The sequence below is a fragment of the Anomalospiza imberbis genome, chromosome 17 (genome assembly GCF_031753505.1).
Source record: "Anomalospiza imberbis isolate Cuckoo-Finch-1a 21T00152 chromosome 17, ASM3175350v1, whole genome shotgun sequence".
NCBI classification, from domain to species: Eukaryota; Metazoa; Chordata; class Aves; order Passeriformes; family Viduidae; genus Anomalospiza; species Anomalospiza imberbis.
This window is the reverse complement of record NC_089697.1, coordinates 5,727,907-5,745,848: the sequence shown is the minus strand read 5'-3', so window position 1 is coordinate 5,745,848 and position 17,942 is coordinate 5,727,907. Positions and strand designations below refer to the sequence as shown.

Genomic DNA, 17,942 nt, shown 5'->3' with positions numbered 1-17,942 from the left:
TCTGAAACACATTTTTTTAGGACACTGTAACTCAGATGAAACAAAATAAAGTTTTTTACCGAAGTACACACAGGCTCCAAAATGCGTATTTTGATATCAGAATTTTGCTATGTTATCATGTACTTTATTACTTTCACCCTTTTCAGCACCTTGAAACTTCTGCCTGCCCCAAACCAAAGGGCTATTTTGAAACAGAGGAAATGGACAACTATTGTGCAACATTAAAAACTACTGGCTTATAATTTATGAGCAGAAATAAGCCTCTGCTATTGACCCTGAATTACTCATCCAAAGTCAAAGTGGTTAAAAGTAATGGGTATCTGCTTCAGCTCAGAGTAATGAGGACACTAAAAAGTATATAAACAGTCAAGTATGTGCCAGCTATGCAGAGAGAGAGATCTGCTCTAATTGGATGGGCAGTACACCTGCAGCACAGGCAAGTCAGAAAAACACACCATCCATCATGCTGGAGGAAAATTAATAGGTACAGGGAGAGTGCATCCCACGAGTGCAAGGAGGAAAATTAATAGGTACAGGGACAGTGCATCCCCAGCTCCCTTTTGATGACTTACTTTCCCTCTGATCCATAGCTGTTCATGCTGTCCTCGATGGACTCGTGGCTGGCTTGGCGGACGGTCCTGCTGGGCATTTCCACAGCCAGGCCAGTTTCTGTGCTCCTCTGGATGGCTCCTTTCAGTCTCCGACCATCACCATCTAGGAACACAAGGGGAGAAAAGGCAGTCAGCCTCTATTCCCAGAGCCTTCTGCACTGACAGAGCCAAGGAGAAGCAGAAGAGGTCTTTTGGAAGAGCAGCCTGGAATCTGTCACACGTTTCCCTTACCCAGCCCTGCTTCATGAGCAGCTCCCGAGTCACCTCTGGAACACACTCACTGCTCCACCATGCCAGGCCTGGCAGATCTCAGAGCATGCACACCCTCCCTACCTGCTCCAACCATTTGTACCAATTAATTATCCATCGAGAGGGCAGCCACATCAGCTGGCTACACCCAGAGCTACCCAGTCAGGGAACACAGTAGCAGCAACCACAGGCACAGCTGATACCTCCAAGCCTTTCCCAAATCCCATGTTGCTGCCTTAGGTTGTGTGGAACAGCACAAAGAGTGGCAGGTCCTGGTGGGCATTAAGTGAGCAGAGGGGAGGAAAAGGCCAGGCAGCACCAGTAGTGCTGTCAAAGCAGGAGTCCTCCCAGACCAGCCACAGGGGAATACTTGGACACAGCCAAAATGTTCCCTGGTGGCACCAGAAAGGCACCAGCTGTGGAAAACCCTGGAGAGGACTATTCCCCTTGACAGACGCCCTCAGCCACAGCATAGAGGGAATTAAGTAGGTTCTGGTTCCTCCTGGGTGCAGTCTTCAGAGGCTTAGCCCTCTGAAATTAACAGCTGCTATTTTCATCCTTCATCTCAAGCAGTCTGTTTCTCAGAACAAACCATGTTATGTAATGAATATGTAATGAATACCATTACTATTAATTGCTGTAGCTGGTGTTAGGAAGCTCCAGATTTCATCCCACATAGAGCACTCATCCTGAAACACATCTGCTACAAGTATTCTGAACAAAGCAAAATTCTCTAAATCCTCCAAAGATGCTCAGTCATTACCCTGGATTCAGGCAACAAACTTCTGACCCACGGTGCTCTCAAAAACCTTCCAACTTTTTTGAGTACCACCTCCAGAGGAGAAATGACCCAGCTATTGAGTCTGGAGAACTCAGGATCGCCAAATATTAAAGAAAGCAAATCTTTCAAAGAATCACAGGATGGTTAAGGTTGGAAGGGATCACAGTGGGTCATGTGATGCATCCTCCCTGCTGGAACAGGGTCACCCTAGAGCACACTCTGAACAGGATTGCACAAGATGGTTCTTGAATATCTCCAGTGAGGGAGACTCCACAACTTTCTGGGCAACCTGTTCCAGTGCACCCACACAGTGAAGAAGCTCTTCCTCATATTCAGGTGGAACTTCTGGTGAATCACTTTCTGAACTACTTTGGAAATATGAGGGTATCTGTAATAACCTGCCTAAAATACACTGTTATTTGTAGCAGGCTGCTTGACCTAAAATACTTTTCTTTAGATCTTGGTGGGAAGAGAGATTTTGGAAAAAAAATTCCGTAAGATATCAGAAATGCTTCCTATCTCACTTCTCCAATTATATCTACATGGAAATGCAAAGACAAAAATTCTCCTATGAATACAGCTGTAAAGTACCTTTTCCTCTACTATCATGAGGTTTCCAACTGGGTAAACGTGCTGGCCCCAGGGCTCTGTACCAGCTGCTGTCCCCACATATGGTGCAGCCTGTGTACACATGTCCCTGTGAGCTAAGGGGATCGAATTTGCACATTCTGGGTTAACATTAACTACAGCATGTACTGTTTGTGTGCCTAGAGCAATGCATGAAGCACATTGTATAAATCAGGTAGTTACACAAATGTAAAACATATTTCTTATACACTTTCAAAACCCCAGCCTTCAGGCAAGAATATCAATATGGGCATCAACAAAAGCAAAGCTCTGTGAAATGGCCATGCTTATTCTCCCAACCAGTGCAGAGCAGCTCCCCTTTGATGCACCCTCTTTAGCCTTGTGCAGCTCACTGGAGCCTCTGATGGGGTTTGTAGGTTCCTCTGAGGGCACATCCCACAACCATGTGGGCAGACTTGATGGTCCATTTCATTTGTCTCGCATTCGCCTCCACAAACAATCTGAGTCATCCACATGCACCAGTGCCCATCCTTCCTTCACGTGTGCACTCGGAGCACTCATCCTCCTGCCCTTTGAGGTTACTCCTCACAAGAGCTCTGCTGGCAGCCAGAGTCAAAGCATCAAATGACATAAATGTAGGAAAGAAATGGAAAATGCCCCGTTGCCCAGCCATGCGACATCTGTTTAAAAAAAATCTCTTCTTCCCCCAGTCTAATGAGATGTGCCTGGACACACTCAAAATTAAAAGACTATTCATCCACAGCTAGCAACAAACAAGAGGCTTGGGACAGAGCAAGGGTTTGGAGCAACACAAGGTGCTTGCTCTATTCTATCAACTATCTCCTGATTGAAAGCCAGGGAAATAAAGCAGAAGGGCCCAAAGGCAAGGAAAGGCAGCACTGTGGAAGCACCAGGGCACTGCACCAGAGATTTAGCTAGCACAGGGCAAGTTCAGCTGTAGAGCACCACATGCACAGCTTTCCACTGCTGGGAGGGTCATTTTCTAGTAGTCCTGATTGCTTTTGCAGATTAAAAAAAAAAAAAAAAAAAGGCAAAAATTTAATCAAGAATCTTTGTAAAACAAAACAATGTGAATAAAGGACAAAAATCCTTTGCTCCTCCCTCTTCTTCCAGACAGAGATGCACAGCAATTCCTGCATCTTACAGATGATGTCTCATTATTCCGGAGAAAGGTTTCTTCAACCTTTCTCCCCCTACAGTCTCTTTTTGCTGAAAGTTTCCTTTAAACAGAAGGGGAATAATTTGTTTTGCCAAAAAGGAAAGCTCCCAAACCACAGCTGCCAGAAGCATGATTGAAACAGGGTAAGAGATCACCATATCCACTACATATCAGAAAGGAGATACAGATTCCTAAACTATCCATCCCCATAGCTGGGAGAGGAGGACAGATCAGGGATAGCACACCTGGAAAAGAAATAAATATGGATGACACTGCACTTTTCATCTGTGAGCCAAAAATATTTCACAAGCAACAGTCACCTACCATTAACCTTCTCTGGTCAGTGTGGAGCATGGCACAGGGGCTGTGCCTCTTCCCCTTCCTGAAATCTTTGTGCTCGACACCTTTGCCAATCAGAAGGTAAACGATATGCATCTATGTGGGTGTTGCCTGGCAAAATCATTTGTCTTAATTTGTCAGTGGTATCTGAAACAAGTAAGAGCAGTATCGACATTTTCTGCAGCGTCACCAGATTTATTCCCTGCATCTCTTCCAATTAAGCAGCAAACAACAGAGGTTAAGCAGTCAGTCAAGCCTGCAGTGCAATACCTCACTAAGAGAGGATTTTAGTTTGGGATGACCTTGGGAAGAAGAAATATTTTGGTCAAATATCCAGGATGAAGATACACGGCACCTCGCTGACGCCAACAACCAGAAGGGCCCAGCAGTCACTCTGCCAGGTTCTCAGTGTTGACAGGTGCTTTGATTTTGCTCTGTTCAGCCAAACAATTTGTGTTTGGCTAAAGAATATCTTCTAAAGCACTATTCACTCTTGGTTTGAAGATATTGAGAGGTGAAGAATCTGCCATTTGCTTGCACAGTTTATTTTACTACCTGACATTTAGAGATGTGGCTTAAGTTTGCCTGGTTTCAGCTTTCACACATGAGGTTTTTTTAGTGCCCTTCTCCACCCCAAGAGCTGCTTTGTGTTCTCACTAGACAGACTTTTCTGCAGTGCAGATGAGTTATCTCTGAATCTTATTTTGACAAGTTAAACAGACTGAGAACTCTATGTCTCTCATGCTCTGGCATTTTTTTTTCTCCTGGCCTTGAATCTTTATAACAACCTCCCCAGGTTTCAAACACCCTTTTGAGAACAGAACTGAAGCCTGCATTTTAGCGCAGAAACGCATCCAGAGGTAAAAATCAGCTTATGCTCTCATCTTCACTACTTCTGCTGGTATCTCCCAAGACCATAGTAAGCTCCTGGTCACATCACACCTCACCTGGAGGCTGTGCAGTCCCTTGTATGTACTGCTGGTACAACCTTGCAGAACATTGTAATAAAAAATATGTAAGAAAACAAATTTTATTTGAAGAAAAAGCAAGTAAAACTCCAAAGAGCTTTATAGAGCTCTCCCACCCTCAATACTATTTACTCTCTTTCTAATGTCTACATTGCCTGTAAATTAACGGAGGTTTAAACTCATGCTTGCTCCAAATCAAATGAAAACACTGAGCATCACCAGGCCTTCAAGAGAGCCCTCCTGCCTTTGAGGCTTTTCCTTGACAACTGCTTTTTGATATGTGAAGCAAGGTTTTAATCCACTTACCACGATCACATTTTTAGGGCCATGTTGTTCTAGGACAAAACCGTAACATACTTACCACATTTACCCAGTATCTGTGTCTTCTAAAACTTGGCGAAAAATGAATTTCGCACGAGACTCATTTTCCCTACATTCTTCTTGACTGATATTAATTATATTCCATCATTTTATTCATTATTAATTAGATCTTATTATGATATTTCCCCTCATCTTTGAGTGACGTCTGACCACCCAACCAGAAGTTCCTTCCAGACAGCCCAGTAACAAATGAAGAGGAGCAAGGTGCCCTGTGCAGAGCAGAGCACCTTCTGAAGAGCTCCTTTAACTAAACTTTCAGCTGTCAACCAAGAGGCAGCTCTTCTCAAGGATGGTGCCACTCCTGTAGAAGAGCTGCCACCAAGAACTGGATTTGCTTGAAATTATGGGGTGGGAAAAATAAGAGCAGTGCTGCTCCCTTCTCTCCCCCAAGGAAAGAGTAACCATTTCTCATGTCCTCTTGTACATCACTCCCACACACAACTCTTTGAAGCTCTTCCTCTCTGCTTCTGACAGGGCTCTCCATGCTCAGAGACCAGCAAGTCTTGAAAAATCAATGTGAGTCCTGCAATAACTAATCACAAGGTCACGATTATATAATTATTACTCCTACACAGAATTACTCTATGATAGATGTTTATTGATGGCACTTCTGAGAGACAGAAGCGTCTCTCACTGTTATCCCTACACTGTCTACTCTCCTGTCACTTCCTTTTCCTCCACCCAGGTACTTGTTATAATCTTCCTGTTTTCCACTTTGTTTTCAATTTTCTCCTCCATCACGGCTTGCCACCATCACAAAAAGAAACCAGCATGATGCATGTGCTACAGACCCTCCTGTACTTTAGAATTAATTGGTATTGATTTAGCCCTGAGATTAGGCATTGACTGATTTTCAACTCAATCAGCCTGGCTCCTAAATTACCCAACCACTTCCAAGCACAGAGCACAGTGGTACTCAAAGCAATGGACACAGAGCACCAACAGGGGCCACCCAAGACACCCAGGGTCTGACCAAACAGCGTAAGTAGCTGTTATCCTTTCCCAAACTTCATCTTGAGGTGCCAGGGGGGAAATTAGGAAGAGAAATCACGTGGATGCTTACTTTCATTTGTTCCTATTTCAAAGCTCTAGAAAATATAACAGTTTGTATTTTCCAAGAAGTTAGTCCAAGCTTGAGCAAAGAGACTGCATCCCCATTGCTTTTCTTATCCATGTGTAGCAGTATGGAACTATTCCCACCCAAACATGCTGCAGGGCATCAACCTGGGCAGACTCTGCTCCCTGGATTCACACCTGGGTTCCTCAGCATATGAATTGCCTGCTTTGCTGCAAAATACACACCTGCACATATGAAGCGTGAAGAACTGACAGCTCCAGCAAGGGACCACAGAAAAACCCATCTGGCAGAGTCAAGGAAGCCTTCAGAGCACATTATAGATCACTCAGAAAGCAGAGCCAGGACAGGACCCAACTGCCTGCAGAGGAGATTTGCCCGGAGCTGTCTCCTTTCAGTTCATGCTGAATCTGCCTGCTCTACCCTTGGCTCAAACATAGGCTCACAAGCCTTTTCATTTTCCACAGCCACTAACTTCACTCTTCGGTTTTGACCCTAAGAGTTTTTTTCTAGCTTTCTTCCCCATGAAGTTTTGCCCCTGAGAAAAGATGAAGCAGTTTGGGGCTGAAAACAAAGGGAAAACATCAGTCACTCATCTGGATAATATCCTTTGCTGAGGTGAGGGAGGTCCCCAAGTCCAACAACTGGTCTCTGGGATGTCTGTGGGCAAAATGCAGCAGTGGGAGTCTCAGCTCAGCGCCCCACCAGACTGCTAAAGCACTGACCATTTCACCTCCTACCTATTTTCAGCTACTCTGAGAAAACAGTCAGCACATTAACTTCTCCACTTGAAACTTTGTCACTGCATTGTTGCTCCTGAAGTGTTTAAAAAAAAATTCTTCTGTTTAGTCAGATGCTGACTCCTTGTGACACATACTTGTGTGCCATGAATCAGTTCTGAGATGAATAAAAATTCCATTATTCAGCTTCAAAGGAGAAAAAGAGAAGCCTTCCTACCGCCTTGCATGAACACCCAACACCTGTGACAGCCCGGCACACACTGAGCTGTTGGCTGTCAGGGTGGGCAGCACAGGCCCCTTTACAGACAGGGGTATCTCTGTTCACAGCAAGCTCTGATGCTCTCCTGAGGGGCTGCTTCTGCTGAGGAAAAAAAAAAAAATATCAACACTGGATAGTCACTTTAGAATGCAGTTTAACGAGATGAACTCAATCTCATCATGCCTGGCAAGCCCTGACATCCTGCCAAGCATTCCCTACATCAACATCCTAATGGAGTGTGAATTATGAGCACCTAAAGAGAGGCAGTTTGTACCGTGCTCCAGAACATGCCAGGCTATCATCACAGCCTGAGTAATCCACCAGGATGACAGAAAATGGCTGGGGATAAGTAGGGGCACTAATCAGGCTGTATGCTTCATTCCCCTTGTCCTAGTTTCAGACACCAACAAAATCACACCCTTTCTTTCCAAATTAAGCACAGAATCTTTATGGGATGGACAAAAAAATTTCAACATGTTTATTCTAATCTGTGGAGGTTAGGAACATTCACAGGGTTAGCAAAGTTCAATCAACTCTTCTTGTGAGAGCCAGAAAAATAGTAAAATTAGCAACTATTTGCATTGCTGTTACAGCTACCGACTCCAGCTGAATGCAGACCAGGGCCAGGACACCCTGCCTGCATGGGAAACCTCTGGAGATGCCAATGAGACACCTCCAAATTCCCACTGCAGCACAGTCCCAATACATCCCACTGCTCCTGAGCCACAAGGATATTTTAGCACAGAAAAGCTTTCCCTCATCCTAGAGCTCGGACTGGCCTGTCCTCACCCACACCAACAGGCAGTGCTGCCACCCACACCCAAATGTGTGGATGTCAAACCAACTCCCCCCAAACCTAGAGGTTTCTGTTCTTCCCCCTCACGATTAGAAAACTACCAAAATCATTCACAAAGGTGGTCCACACAGCATTGGAAGGCTTACTTTGCTGACACCCAGTGTAAATACGACCAAAGACCAAAATCACCATTAGAAGACAACCAAAAATCATTCACAGGGTTATTTTCAAGACCAGCCTCTGAGGCTGCCTTCCCTAGTTTCCCCTACAACCCAACCCAAACCCCAACTCCTCAGACACTTAAAGCAGCATTTTTTCCTCCATGCTGGTGTAAGCTGCAGTTTGGTTTAAATCCAACTGTGCCTGTAGTTAAGCAAGTCTCCACCCCAGTAGATGTTATCATCTCTTGTAGCTTATCTGGGCCACGGGTAGAGCATCAATTTTTCTTCCTTTCTTCGTGAGCTCCATTTTCATATTTTAAACATATATTTTCTCCTCCTTTTGAGGTTCAAACTAAACAGTTCTCATGATGCTATTTTAAATTTTGACCTTTTTGATAATTCATCTATATGAAAAGTTAATGGCCAAAATTTTCATTTAAAAGTGTCTAAAGAAAAAGTTCTGCAACAAACATGTAGCCAGGAAAATCCTTTGGAGATTTTTTCCTTCCCTGTCAAAAGAGAGAAAGCCAAAAAGGTAAACACATATGTTCCACTGTCAATGACTTTCAAATGGAGTTTTTGACTACCATAAAAATTGTTTTGCTTTTCACTACAAAAACGTTGCAGTACCATAACACTAACAAAAATGTTTGGTTCTTTCAGAGTATTTAATGGGAACCACTTTGCAGCTAGACCCAGCTCTTCAGAATTCTCTCCATGTCTCTATTTTCTTTGCAGCAGCAGGATCCAAATAGCTTCATCTGATGGATGCTATTGCATTTTTATTTTTATAAGAAAATGGAACACACTGCCCCCTTCTTTTCCCCCAATCTGCCAGGCTTTGCAGTAGAGTCTGCTTAAATGAAATGTCCAAAGCCACCCAGAAAATTCACTGCTCTAATATTTCTGCAGCAACCTAGCAATGAAACCTGAACATTGCCCTGTCTGTAGCCCAGGTCTCCAGGGAAAGACAAGCAGGGAACTGCTGATGCTGCACCAGTTGTCTGGGACATGTCTGGGACAGACATCCCACATCCCAGACCCTTCTTCATCTGCTGCTTTTGTGCTTGGGCAAGGGGTGATGACTTCAAAATGTAATCTTGCTATGATGCTTAGAGTCCAATAAACCACAGATGCACACACACAGACACACTCTCACTGCATGGCAATTGGGGGATCCAATCTTTCCACTTCTTGCACTTTGGGTTTTAAGCCTCACCAGGAGTTAAACTCCCCTCTGACATCAGCCCATCTGGGAACCCCAGGGGGGCTGCAGTCCAAGTATGTACCCAAGTCAAGGAAAATTTAGCTGATGGGCTTATGGAACATGTACATTTGGCACAGGCAGATAATTTAACCGATTTATTTAAACTACTACATGTAATACTTACTCCCTAGAAAGCTGAGGGAAGTGTCATATGTAGAAACATCAACCAGTGGTGCTCTCCATGCTCCCAGCTCCAAACTCTTGGAACTTTGCCACCTATCAAGATGTGGGTACCAGGAAACATCAAAGTAGAAAGATGAGTGGCTGGTTAGTGTGCCAGCACCATCTCAGGGCTTTCTTCTTGTTAATTCACAAGGAGAATCAGAGGTTGAGCCAATTTATGTCCCTGTGGCTGGAAGTCCTCCAGCTAACTAAGAGAAGTTGTGAAGGCCAGGTGAGGTTCTCTACTTAATTACAAGAGAGTTGAACCAGAGCACCCTGATGTCCTAATTCTGCCATCCATCTCACACTATTAATAACTGAGGATGTTGCTTAAGTCCAGGTTCTGAAATATGAATGAGCCTGAGCTGCAGAAAACCTCTTGATTTAGAAAAGGATCACAAAAATGAGGTGATTTCACAAAACTAAAGCTACTAGAAAGCCATTGTAGAGAAAGACGGCATGAGATAAAAGAGCTGCCCTGCCCACACTTCACTAAGCCAAGAAACTTTGCATGAGGCTGCTGTGCCCTTCCCGAGCCTGCTGGACCTGCCTGCTCACCAACTGCCCCTCCTGGCAGAGCCCAGCTTCTAGCTCTTCACCTGGTAACTTCTGGGAAGCAAGCAGGGGCAAAGTAACTTCAGCAGCCTGTTTGCAAGCTGTGCTTTCCTGCAGCAGAACAGCACTCGGGTCACGAGCCTCCTGAAGCCACCAAAACCTCCCAGAGGTGCTGACACACCTTTCTGTCCCGCTGGATGCTCAGCTCCAGCAGTTTGCTTCCATCCACAAGGTGAATTTTAAACTGAGATTAGTTATCAGGCCTTTTCTCCCAGGGGCACTAGCTTATGTCTCTCTCTCTACGCGGAGCCATCTTTTCCAGCATTTTGAGTCTGCACATCTTGGACATCTCCCCCAAATTTAGCTGAAACTAGAAAGTGTCTGCCACACAGTAATGAGGGAAGTAAGTCAAGACAGCAGCTTAAGCATTGAAGAAATACTTGCCTCCCTCAAAATCACAGCTATTACACAGCAGGTGAAGTTTAGTTTTGACAGACAAAATTCAGAGGAAGCAGTTGATAAGGCCATATTTATTAATGAGATTTCTTCCCTTTTCTTCTGTCCTACTGATGCTCTTCTAGGAGCGAGCAGCTTTGTCAAGACCACGTGTGTGTGAGCACAGAGAGCAACAGTCTTGGCACAATGCATGAGTCATGTAACCTTTTGTTCACTTGTTATAAATACAATTAAAAACACAGCCCCATTTCCTTAACAGGCACAAAGCCACACAGAACCCTGGAGTCATTCATAAACTAGAATCCCCGTGCACAATTGCATTTAGAATAGCATTTGATTTGTGTTTAGCTTGGGTTATAATTACTTCATCATATTTTCCTTAAGGAAATGAATGATCAAATTCACAAGGAGTGAAACTTTAATTATACACACTGCTTAATAACTTGTGTCCATTTGGAAGCAATTATTTGATCCACTATGGAAACAGAGAGGGGGGAGCCAATGGTCAGAGAAGTTAAAAAATTTCAGGCATTGATTTCCTAACTCCAGACTATCTCACCAGATGTTACAACTACCTGTGTCAGGCTTCACCAAAGGTGCTTTCATGGAATACCTGTAGCAAATACCTGTAGCAAGCTAGCATGTTCTTCCCCTGTAATTCTACATATTGCTTTGACTCACACGGGGACAGCCCGTGACAGGTCCACGGCTATGGAGTGTCTGCTGTGCCAGGCAAGTACCACAGCCCACCACAGGTGCACTAAAGGGAACTCTTTTCTTCCCAAACGGTACCAAGAAGTGTACCAAACCCTCTGTTTACAGCACACCTGTGGTGCTGAAGGGAGAGCTCAGAGAGTGACTGCATTTCCCAAAAGCCTGCAAATGGATCCATTGCACTCATAGTGTTTCTCTCACACAGATCCCTTTCAGGATCAATGTTCTGGATCAAGTGCTGGGTTCTGCTTGGGTGGAATGAAAGGAGAGCACCCAGCCCTTCATGATTGCAGTAATTTCACTGCAGATATCTCATGACAGCTGGAAGGGAAGGTCAGGCTTCAATGCCCAGAAGCAGGACAGGAGCCACGGTTCCTTACACTGCTAAGTCATTCACGGTGACTGAGAAATCAAAGTGAGTTTGTATCACTGCAAACAGCCCTGCCAATCATACATCACAGATATCTTCAACTGGGGACAAGTCAGGCCGTTACACATGGAAAACACCATCCGATACCAAAAACAGAGGCGCTGGAATTTAACTAGCAGACACCTAAGAAAAAAACATTCAAGCAAAATTTTCACAGCCCAAACCCTAAAGAGACACATGCAAACTCTCATCCGAGTGACACACTCTCCCACAGACGAACATGGCAGACACATAACTGCCTCCTACATCTGCTTGCTGCATGCACAAAAGCAGCACTCAGAAAAACATCCCAGATTATTTGAAGTCCTTTGGGAAATTCAGTTCACCGTTTGTCTATGCAGAGTATTTAGCTTCCAATGGAGGAGAAAAAGCCTTTTGGCCAGAGCTGCAAAATAAACATAATGTGTTCATCTCTGCTGAAAGATACTGCAGAATGTGGGAAACCAACCAAAATATCATTCCTGGATGTAGATTACTGAGGATGGAAGCAAAAAATCATCAGCTTAATACAGATTCATCAATACAGGAGATTAATACACTTTAGGAACAATACCAAAATCTCGTTTTCTCAATTATCAGTAACTAGTTGTAGTAAGAAGCAGTCCCTTGTGAAGAGGCACACCAGTGCTCAATATCGTATTGAACGGAATTTGCATTAATCACACACAGTGAACAACAGCCACACACCAGCACGGCATCATGAGGAGCAATGTCTGTTTGCAGCATGGCTACCCCATGACATGTACCTGGCAGAAAGTTCACCAAAATCCCAAGATCTGTGCCAAATATTTCTGAACAAATTTTGTAGAAGGAGCAAGGATGAACAAAATGCTTTAGAGCGCCCTGCTTATCTCTCTCTACTATGAGAGCAGAAAAGAGAACAGATGAAGAAGCAATTGTGATACAGACAGCATCAGCCTTGCAGGCAACACTGATAGTTCAGTGAGATCAAATACACATTAAAGGGCAGTGTGTGAGTGAAAAAAATAGTTTTAATGTAACCACAAAAAAAAAAGTTTGATGGGAATCTCTTTATAAAATGTGCAGCCCATTAATGCCTAACAGTAATAGAAGAAGGTCAGGAGAGGACACCGTGCTTACGCAGCACCTGCATCACTGTCACTTTCTGCCTTCTGATACCTGCAGGTAACTTTCATGTTTCTGTTCTCAGATTTAACAACTGGGAGGACATAAGGAAGCCTTGGGATTTCTCAAGATGTTACTGGCAAGGTCAGAGCAGTACAATCCCCTTCCATCACTGCCTGTGCTCCCAGTGCTCTGTTTCACTCTGCTGCACAGTAACTGTGCCAGTGACCTGTGCCAGCCACCCACCCCACCAGGCTCCACCCTTCACACTCATTTCAGCAGGGAAACAAACAGAAGGAGGTAGGACACACAATTTTGAAAGCGAGCTTGAAGGTGAGACCCTCAGTCCCAACCCATTCACAGCCCCTGATCACAAGTCACAATTACAAATCGAGCTCAGGAGTGAAATAACATCCTTTCCTCCTCCTCCTGCAGAGACAGGAGTTCAGGGCTCTGTTTCCCTGGCAACAAAAAAGAGCATCATAACAGCCTCCTCACTAGCAAATGACATATGAAAACGTGTCTTTTTTTTTTTTTTTTTCTCTTCAGCGTCTTTCATCACCAGGGAATAAGCCTGAATTCAGAAATTTCCACTCAGCAAGTTTGGAAATATCCATTACTGCTATTTAAAATGCAGTATCTTTGCAGCTTTTAAGCTTGTCCAGAGGTAGGTAGCAAGTAAGGGATTTTCATTTATTAAGTTAAGCAAAGAAATTTAAAAAACCCTCACCTTGCTGAAGCTCACCTTTTAAGACAAATTATAGAACTTGAAGAGTTTGGGGAAAAAATGCAGCTCATAAATTTATGAGCCGCATTTTAGATTCTGATAATATTCACTTTTGAAAAGCATTAGAAATGAAGATTACAAATTTAATAATGCAACACATGGGAGGAATTGTCCTCCTCCCCATATAAAAAGGCAATTTGCTCTTGCCTATAAATTGACTTTCTATTACTGTCATTAAACCAGCATAATGTGCTATAATTAGGGTCTGCCCTGCCACAGCTCTGTGGCAACCCACAGCCAAGAACTCATCATGCCAACTTTAGCAGACATCCTCATGAGGCAACAGGGGCAGTGGCACTGCTGGATATCTCCTCACTGCAGGACTTTGGGGTGCTCATGGACATTTATGAGATGTCAAAAAGAAATTAGGTTAAATCAATGAGGAAAAAATTCAAGACTAGAGAAAGTCCATATGCCACAAGTCAGTGGAAGCTGGGCCAGCATCCTGAAGGAGCATCTTAAGAAACCTTGCCATCTCCCTGACCTTCTCCGGATTCCTTGACACAAAGATCTCTTACTCCTTCCTTTTTGCCACAACAGAGAAGTGAGATCACAGTCCTCAGACTGCAGTAGTTTCCCATCCATTTCCTAAGCTGCTTCCAGGTTCTCCTCCTCTGTATTTTGTGCAAACTGAGTGCCCTGCATGGTCTGTGCAAGCCCTGTCCCACTTGTAGAGTATCTGCCACTCCCCTCCCATGCTCATGTCTAACTCCACATGTGCCTGGACCATCAGGGATGATTTTGCAATACCCACATGAGAACCTACTGAGCAACAAAAGCAATAAAATCTATCTTCAGTGGTTTCCTCAAGCAGGCAACTACATTTAAACAGCTCAACTGAAAGAGCATTAGAATTGTGCTGGCAGGTATTTACTGTCCCATTTCCCACAGCTCTTTCTCCATCTTTCAGTTACTGATGGGTTGTGACATATCAAAATAACAAATCTCAATAACAGAAACCGCTTTGCCACTTCTCAGCACTAGCACCATTCTTCCTTTCACCAGCCACGTACCTAAACAGCTAGATGTGTTAATTCTGTCATCTGCCTTTTTTTTTTTTTTTTAACCATTTTCACTCATACTTTATGCAACAGGCAGCTGGAAGACTTGCTCACATCTCAGTTACTTCTGGAACAAATCTGAGCAACCAGCACTGAGGGAGTGAGTTGACAGCATCTGCTGATGGTTCTTTCCCTTCCTTTGCTCATGAATTATCCTGAGTTTTAAAAGAAAAGCAGCTGGTACTTGTTCAAGATTACCAAAGTACGACTGCTCAGTGCAGCCCCAGCAGGTGCTCTGTGCCTGAGGAAGCAGGTTGGCAAGCCAGGCCAGCACTGGACCTTCAAGCACCACCGGTCAGCTTTGACAAGGTGTGCCCTTTGCTCCATGAAAAGTCAGTTCTTAAGATTGCTGGATGACAGTCAGTCCACTTAAAAACTTCTCATTCACCAAAATATTCATTCAAAGAAGCTTAATGGTTTGGAACGAAGACGAAGGGGACTTGTGATAATCAAAGTGAACCCATTTGAAAGTCTGACACATGCACAGAAAGCACTTTGCAGTCTCCAGCAAAGCTGGTTTAGTCTCCCTGCTGAAGCAATTTTTAGGTCAGAACATATGCAGATGTTTGGAAGTCAGTGCTTTGTCCTTGGCCTGTTTTGGAGAAGGATGTAACATTTTGCTTCTGCTCTAACTGCACATTTTCATCAGAGAAACCACAAGGCCACACCTGATTTGAAGTCACTACTGAATTCTATTCCTCTGGATCCATGAATGACTAGTACATCCTCCTTCTATCACATAAGCCATATTCCTGATTGAATTGCCCTCCTGTTGTATCCATTCTCCTTAGAAATTTCCCTTTAAGAAGCACAACTTGGCCCTTCTGAACATTACACAATATTTGTGTTTCCTATGTATTTTCTGCTACAGATACGTGACTTTTCCCCGTATTTTACTGTCATATGGAACAGCTTTCCCTTTCAACAGTCACAGCTGCTTAATGAATTCAAAGTGTGACATTTTGTTTTCCACAGTGAGGTGTGTGAGAAGTGTAAACCATGGCTGAGAGATGAACTAGAAAACACAGGGGGCACTGAGCCCTTCCCACCAGCCAGACACAGCACTCTCAACAGCACCCACTGCACCTTGCAAGACTCAGCTTTGCTCAATTAATTGACAGACTTCACTAAACAAATCAAAATGTCAGCTTCAGGAAGTTTATAAAAGCTTCTATACACAATGCAGTTTCACAAGCCCCAAAGAGATCCTCTTGTGCTTGATACTCAATGTGCCATCCCACCTGGACACTTGGATGCTTTGCTCAACCAACAGCTCCAGGATCCAAGGGGATTCAGAGCCTCGAAAGACTTTCCAGGGCACTGCACAAATTCCTCTGATGCCGCCCACACGGGAGGCTACAAATTGGCACCGGTAGTTGTCAACATTTTGTTTTGATCTTCTGGCAAACAAATCCACCCTCTGAAATGTTTGCAGGATGCCGAGATAAAAGGCAGCAATGAATAAAACCCAAAGAAGTTTGAAGGGTTTATTTTTACCAAGTAATCAATACCTTCTGGCAGTCTTCCTCCAGCTCTAATAATAACAGTGAGGACAGTGACCCTTGGCAGGTTTTGTACACTGCTCTATAAACATTATCTAATTAACCACCACAATCCACTCCTAGAAAAAAGAAAGCATGATCTGAAGTTCTTCTACAACAACAGAGAGACAATGAGTGCTGGGAAGGGCTACTGATAACAAGGTTATAGCTTGGGAGTTCCAGCTCTTGCACATCCAGTCTAATCCAGCTGCAGGGAAATGGTATGGTTTTCACACAGTCTGTGCTTAGCACAACCCTTGGTTTCACCTAGCTGTGAGAAAGCACTAGGACAGTGACCGAGCCAACTCATTAATAAATCAAGTGAAAGTAAAGCAGCTGAAGAGAGATGAATTATTGAAATCAAAGCAACTTAGCGCTCAGAGACAAAACTAAAATCTGTAAGCTGGGAGCTACTGAACATGGAGCCTGATTTTCCTAGGAACAGCTTTACTGACACGCTGCAAACTGCCAGTCCAGTCCATCTGTACCACAGTTCAGAAAGGGATTCAGCATTTCAGTGGGTGGTGATATCTTGGTCCTGATCATCAATATTAAAGATGGAAGAGGGATCTCAGGTCATCAAGTCAACCACAAAAGGCATCTCAGGGTATGCACACCCAAACCAAGTCTAAGTAACAGGTCTAAACCCAGAGTCAGCATATGCGTCAATATAAATTCAGGTCTGAATTCTTTCTAACAGAGTATTTTTCTATTACTTTGGGGCAGCCATTACAGAGTCACAATATTTAGTCAACCTTTTACTTCTACAGTCATTAATCATGCACCATTTAACTACTGGTTTGTCATTAACATTCTTAATCCTTTTCAAATCCTTCTGCTTATTTTCACATCTTTTTTCAATCCCATTCTATGTGTGTTGCTAATTACACTCCTTAACTGTCATAGGCTGTTTCAACAGACATGTTGAACCAGACGTGGTTTGATCACTTGCTGTTTTATGTGCCCAATGAATCCTTTGCTATTGAGATATTTAAAATATAAACACTCTTACTGGAAGATGAACAATTGTACTTAATTATCTGGACAGCCACCTGTAACTCTAGAGAGGAAGGGCAAATGACCATTTAACGATGTATTCAAAACCAAGATTTCCAATCTTGTAAAAAAGAACAATGAAAAAGGAAATAAAGGGCTTAGGGTTTCCATCTTCTCAAAATATGAAGCTTTGCTTCCTTGGCAGACAGTACTGTTTTCAAAGTACTGTTATTTGCAATTTTGCTGTGTCCTGAGCCAATCTTTCCTACCAGCCTCAGAAGACTCTATCTCCAGAAGTCAGCACACGACAGCCTAAGAGTCACAGGCCACCAAAACTAATGTCACATCCAAATGAGAGATGAATGAGACAGAGGAGATATCACCTGAAAACTTAAAGAAAATGGAATTATTCATGGCCAAAAGGAAGTACTGTGATATATGGGAAAGAAGGAACTGAGGGAAGTAGGTGGCCAATCATGATGGAACAACTCTCAGAAATATCCAGAGCACTGGAAATGTCAGCCCAGCTTTACACGTCCACACATTCACTTCCAGTGACAAGCTTGACTACACAACTTGACACAGAGCAAATGTCACCCTGAACACTTCCTCTCTTGAATCTCAGTCTTCATTTCACTTCTATAACCATGTCCTGACTTGTCATGCTGGGGATGCAAAGCTTAAAACCACACGTGTGTCATGAAGAGATGAGTTTATGAAGAGCCTGGAAGAGTAACCAACTCATTCAACCCAGAAGAG

At 43.6% G+C, this 17,942-nt stretch overlaps 1 protein-coding gene across 1 annotated transcript in view; it reads right to left on the bottom strand.

Moving 5' to 3' along the window:
- The window catches only part of RIMS4 (regulating synaptic membrane exocytosis 4), a 55,382-nt gene that overhangs the window by 23,489 nt on the left and 13,951 nt on the right, over positions 1-17,942 (bottom strand). The window contains exon 2 of the mRNA XM_068207569.1: positions 573-714. Coding sequence (XP_068063670.1) covers positions 573-714 — 142 coding nt within the window. The remainder of the gene's footprint in view (positions 1-572; positions 715-17,942) is intronic.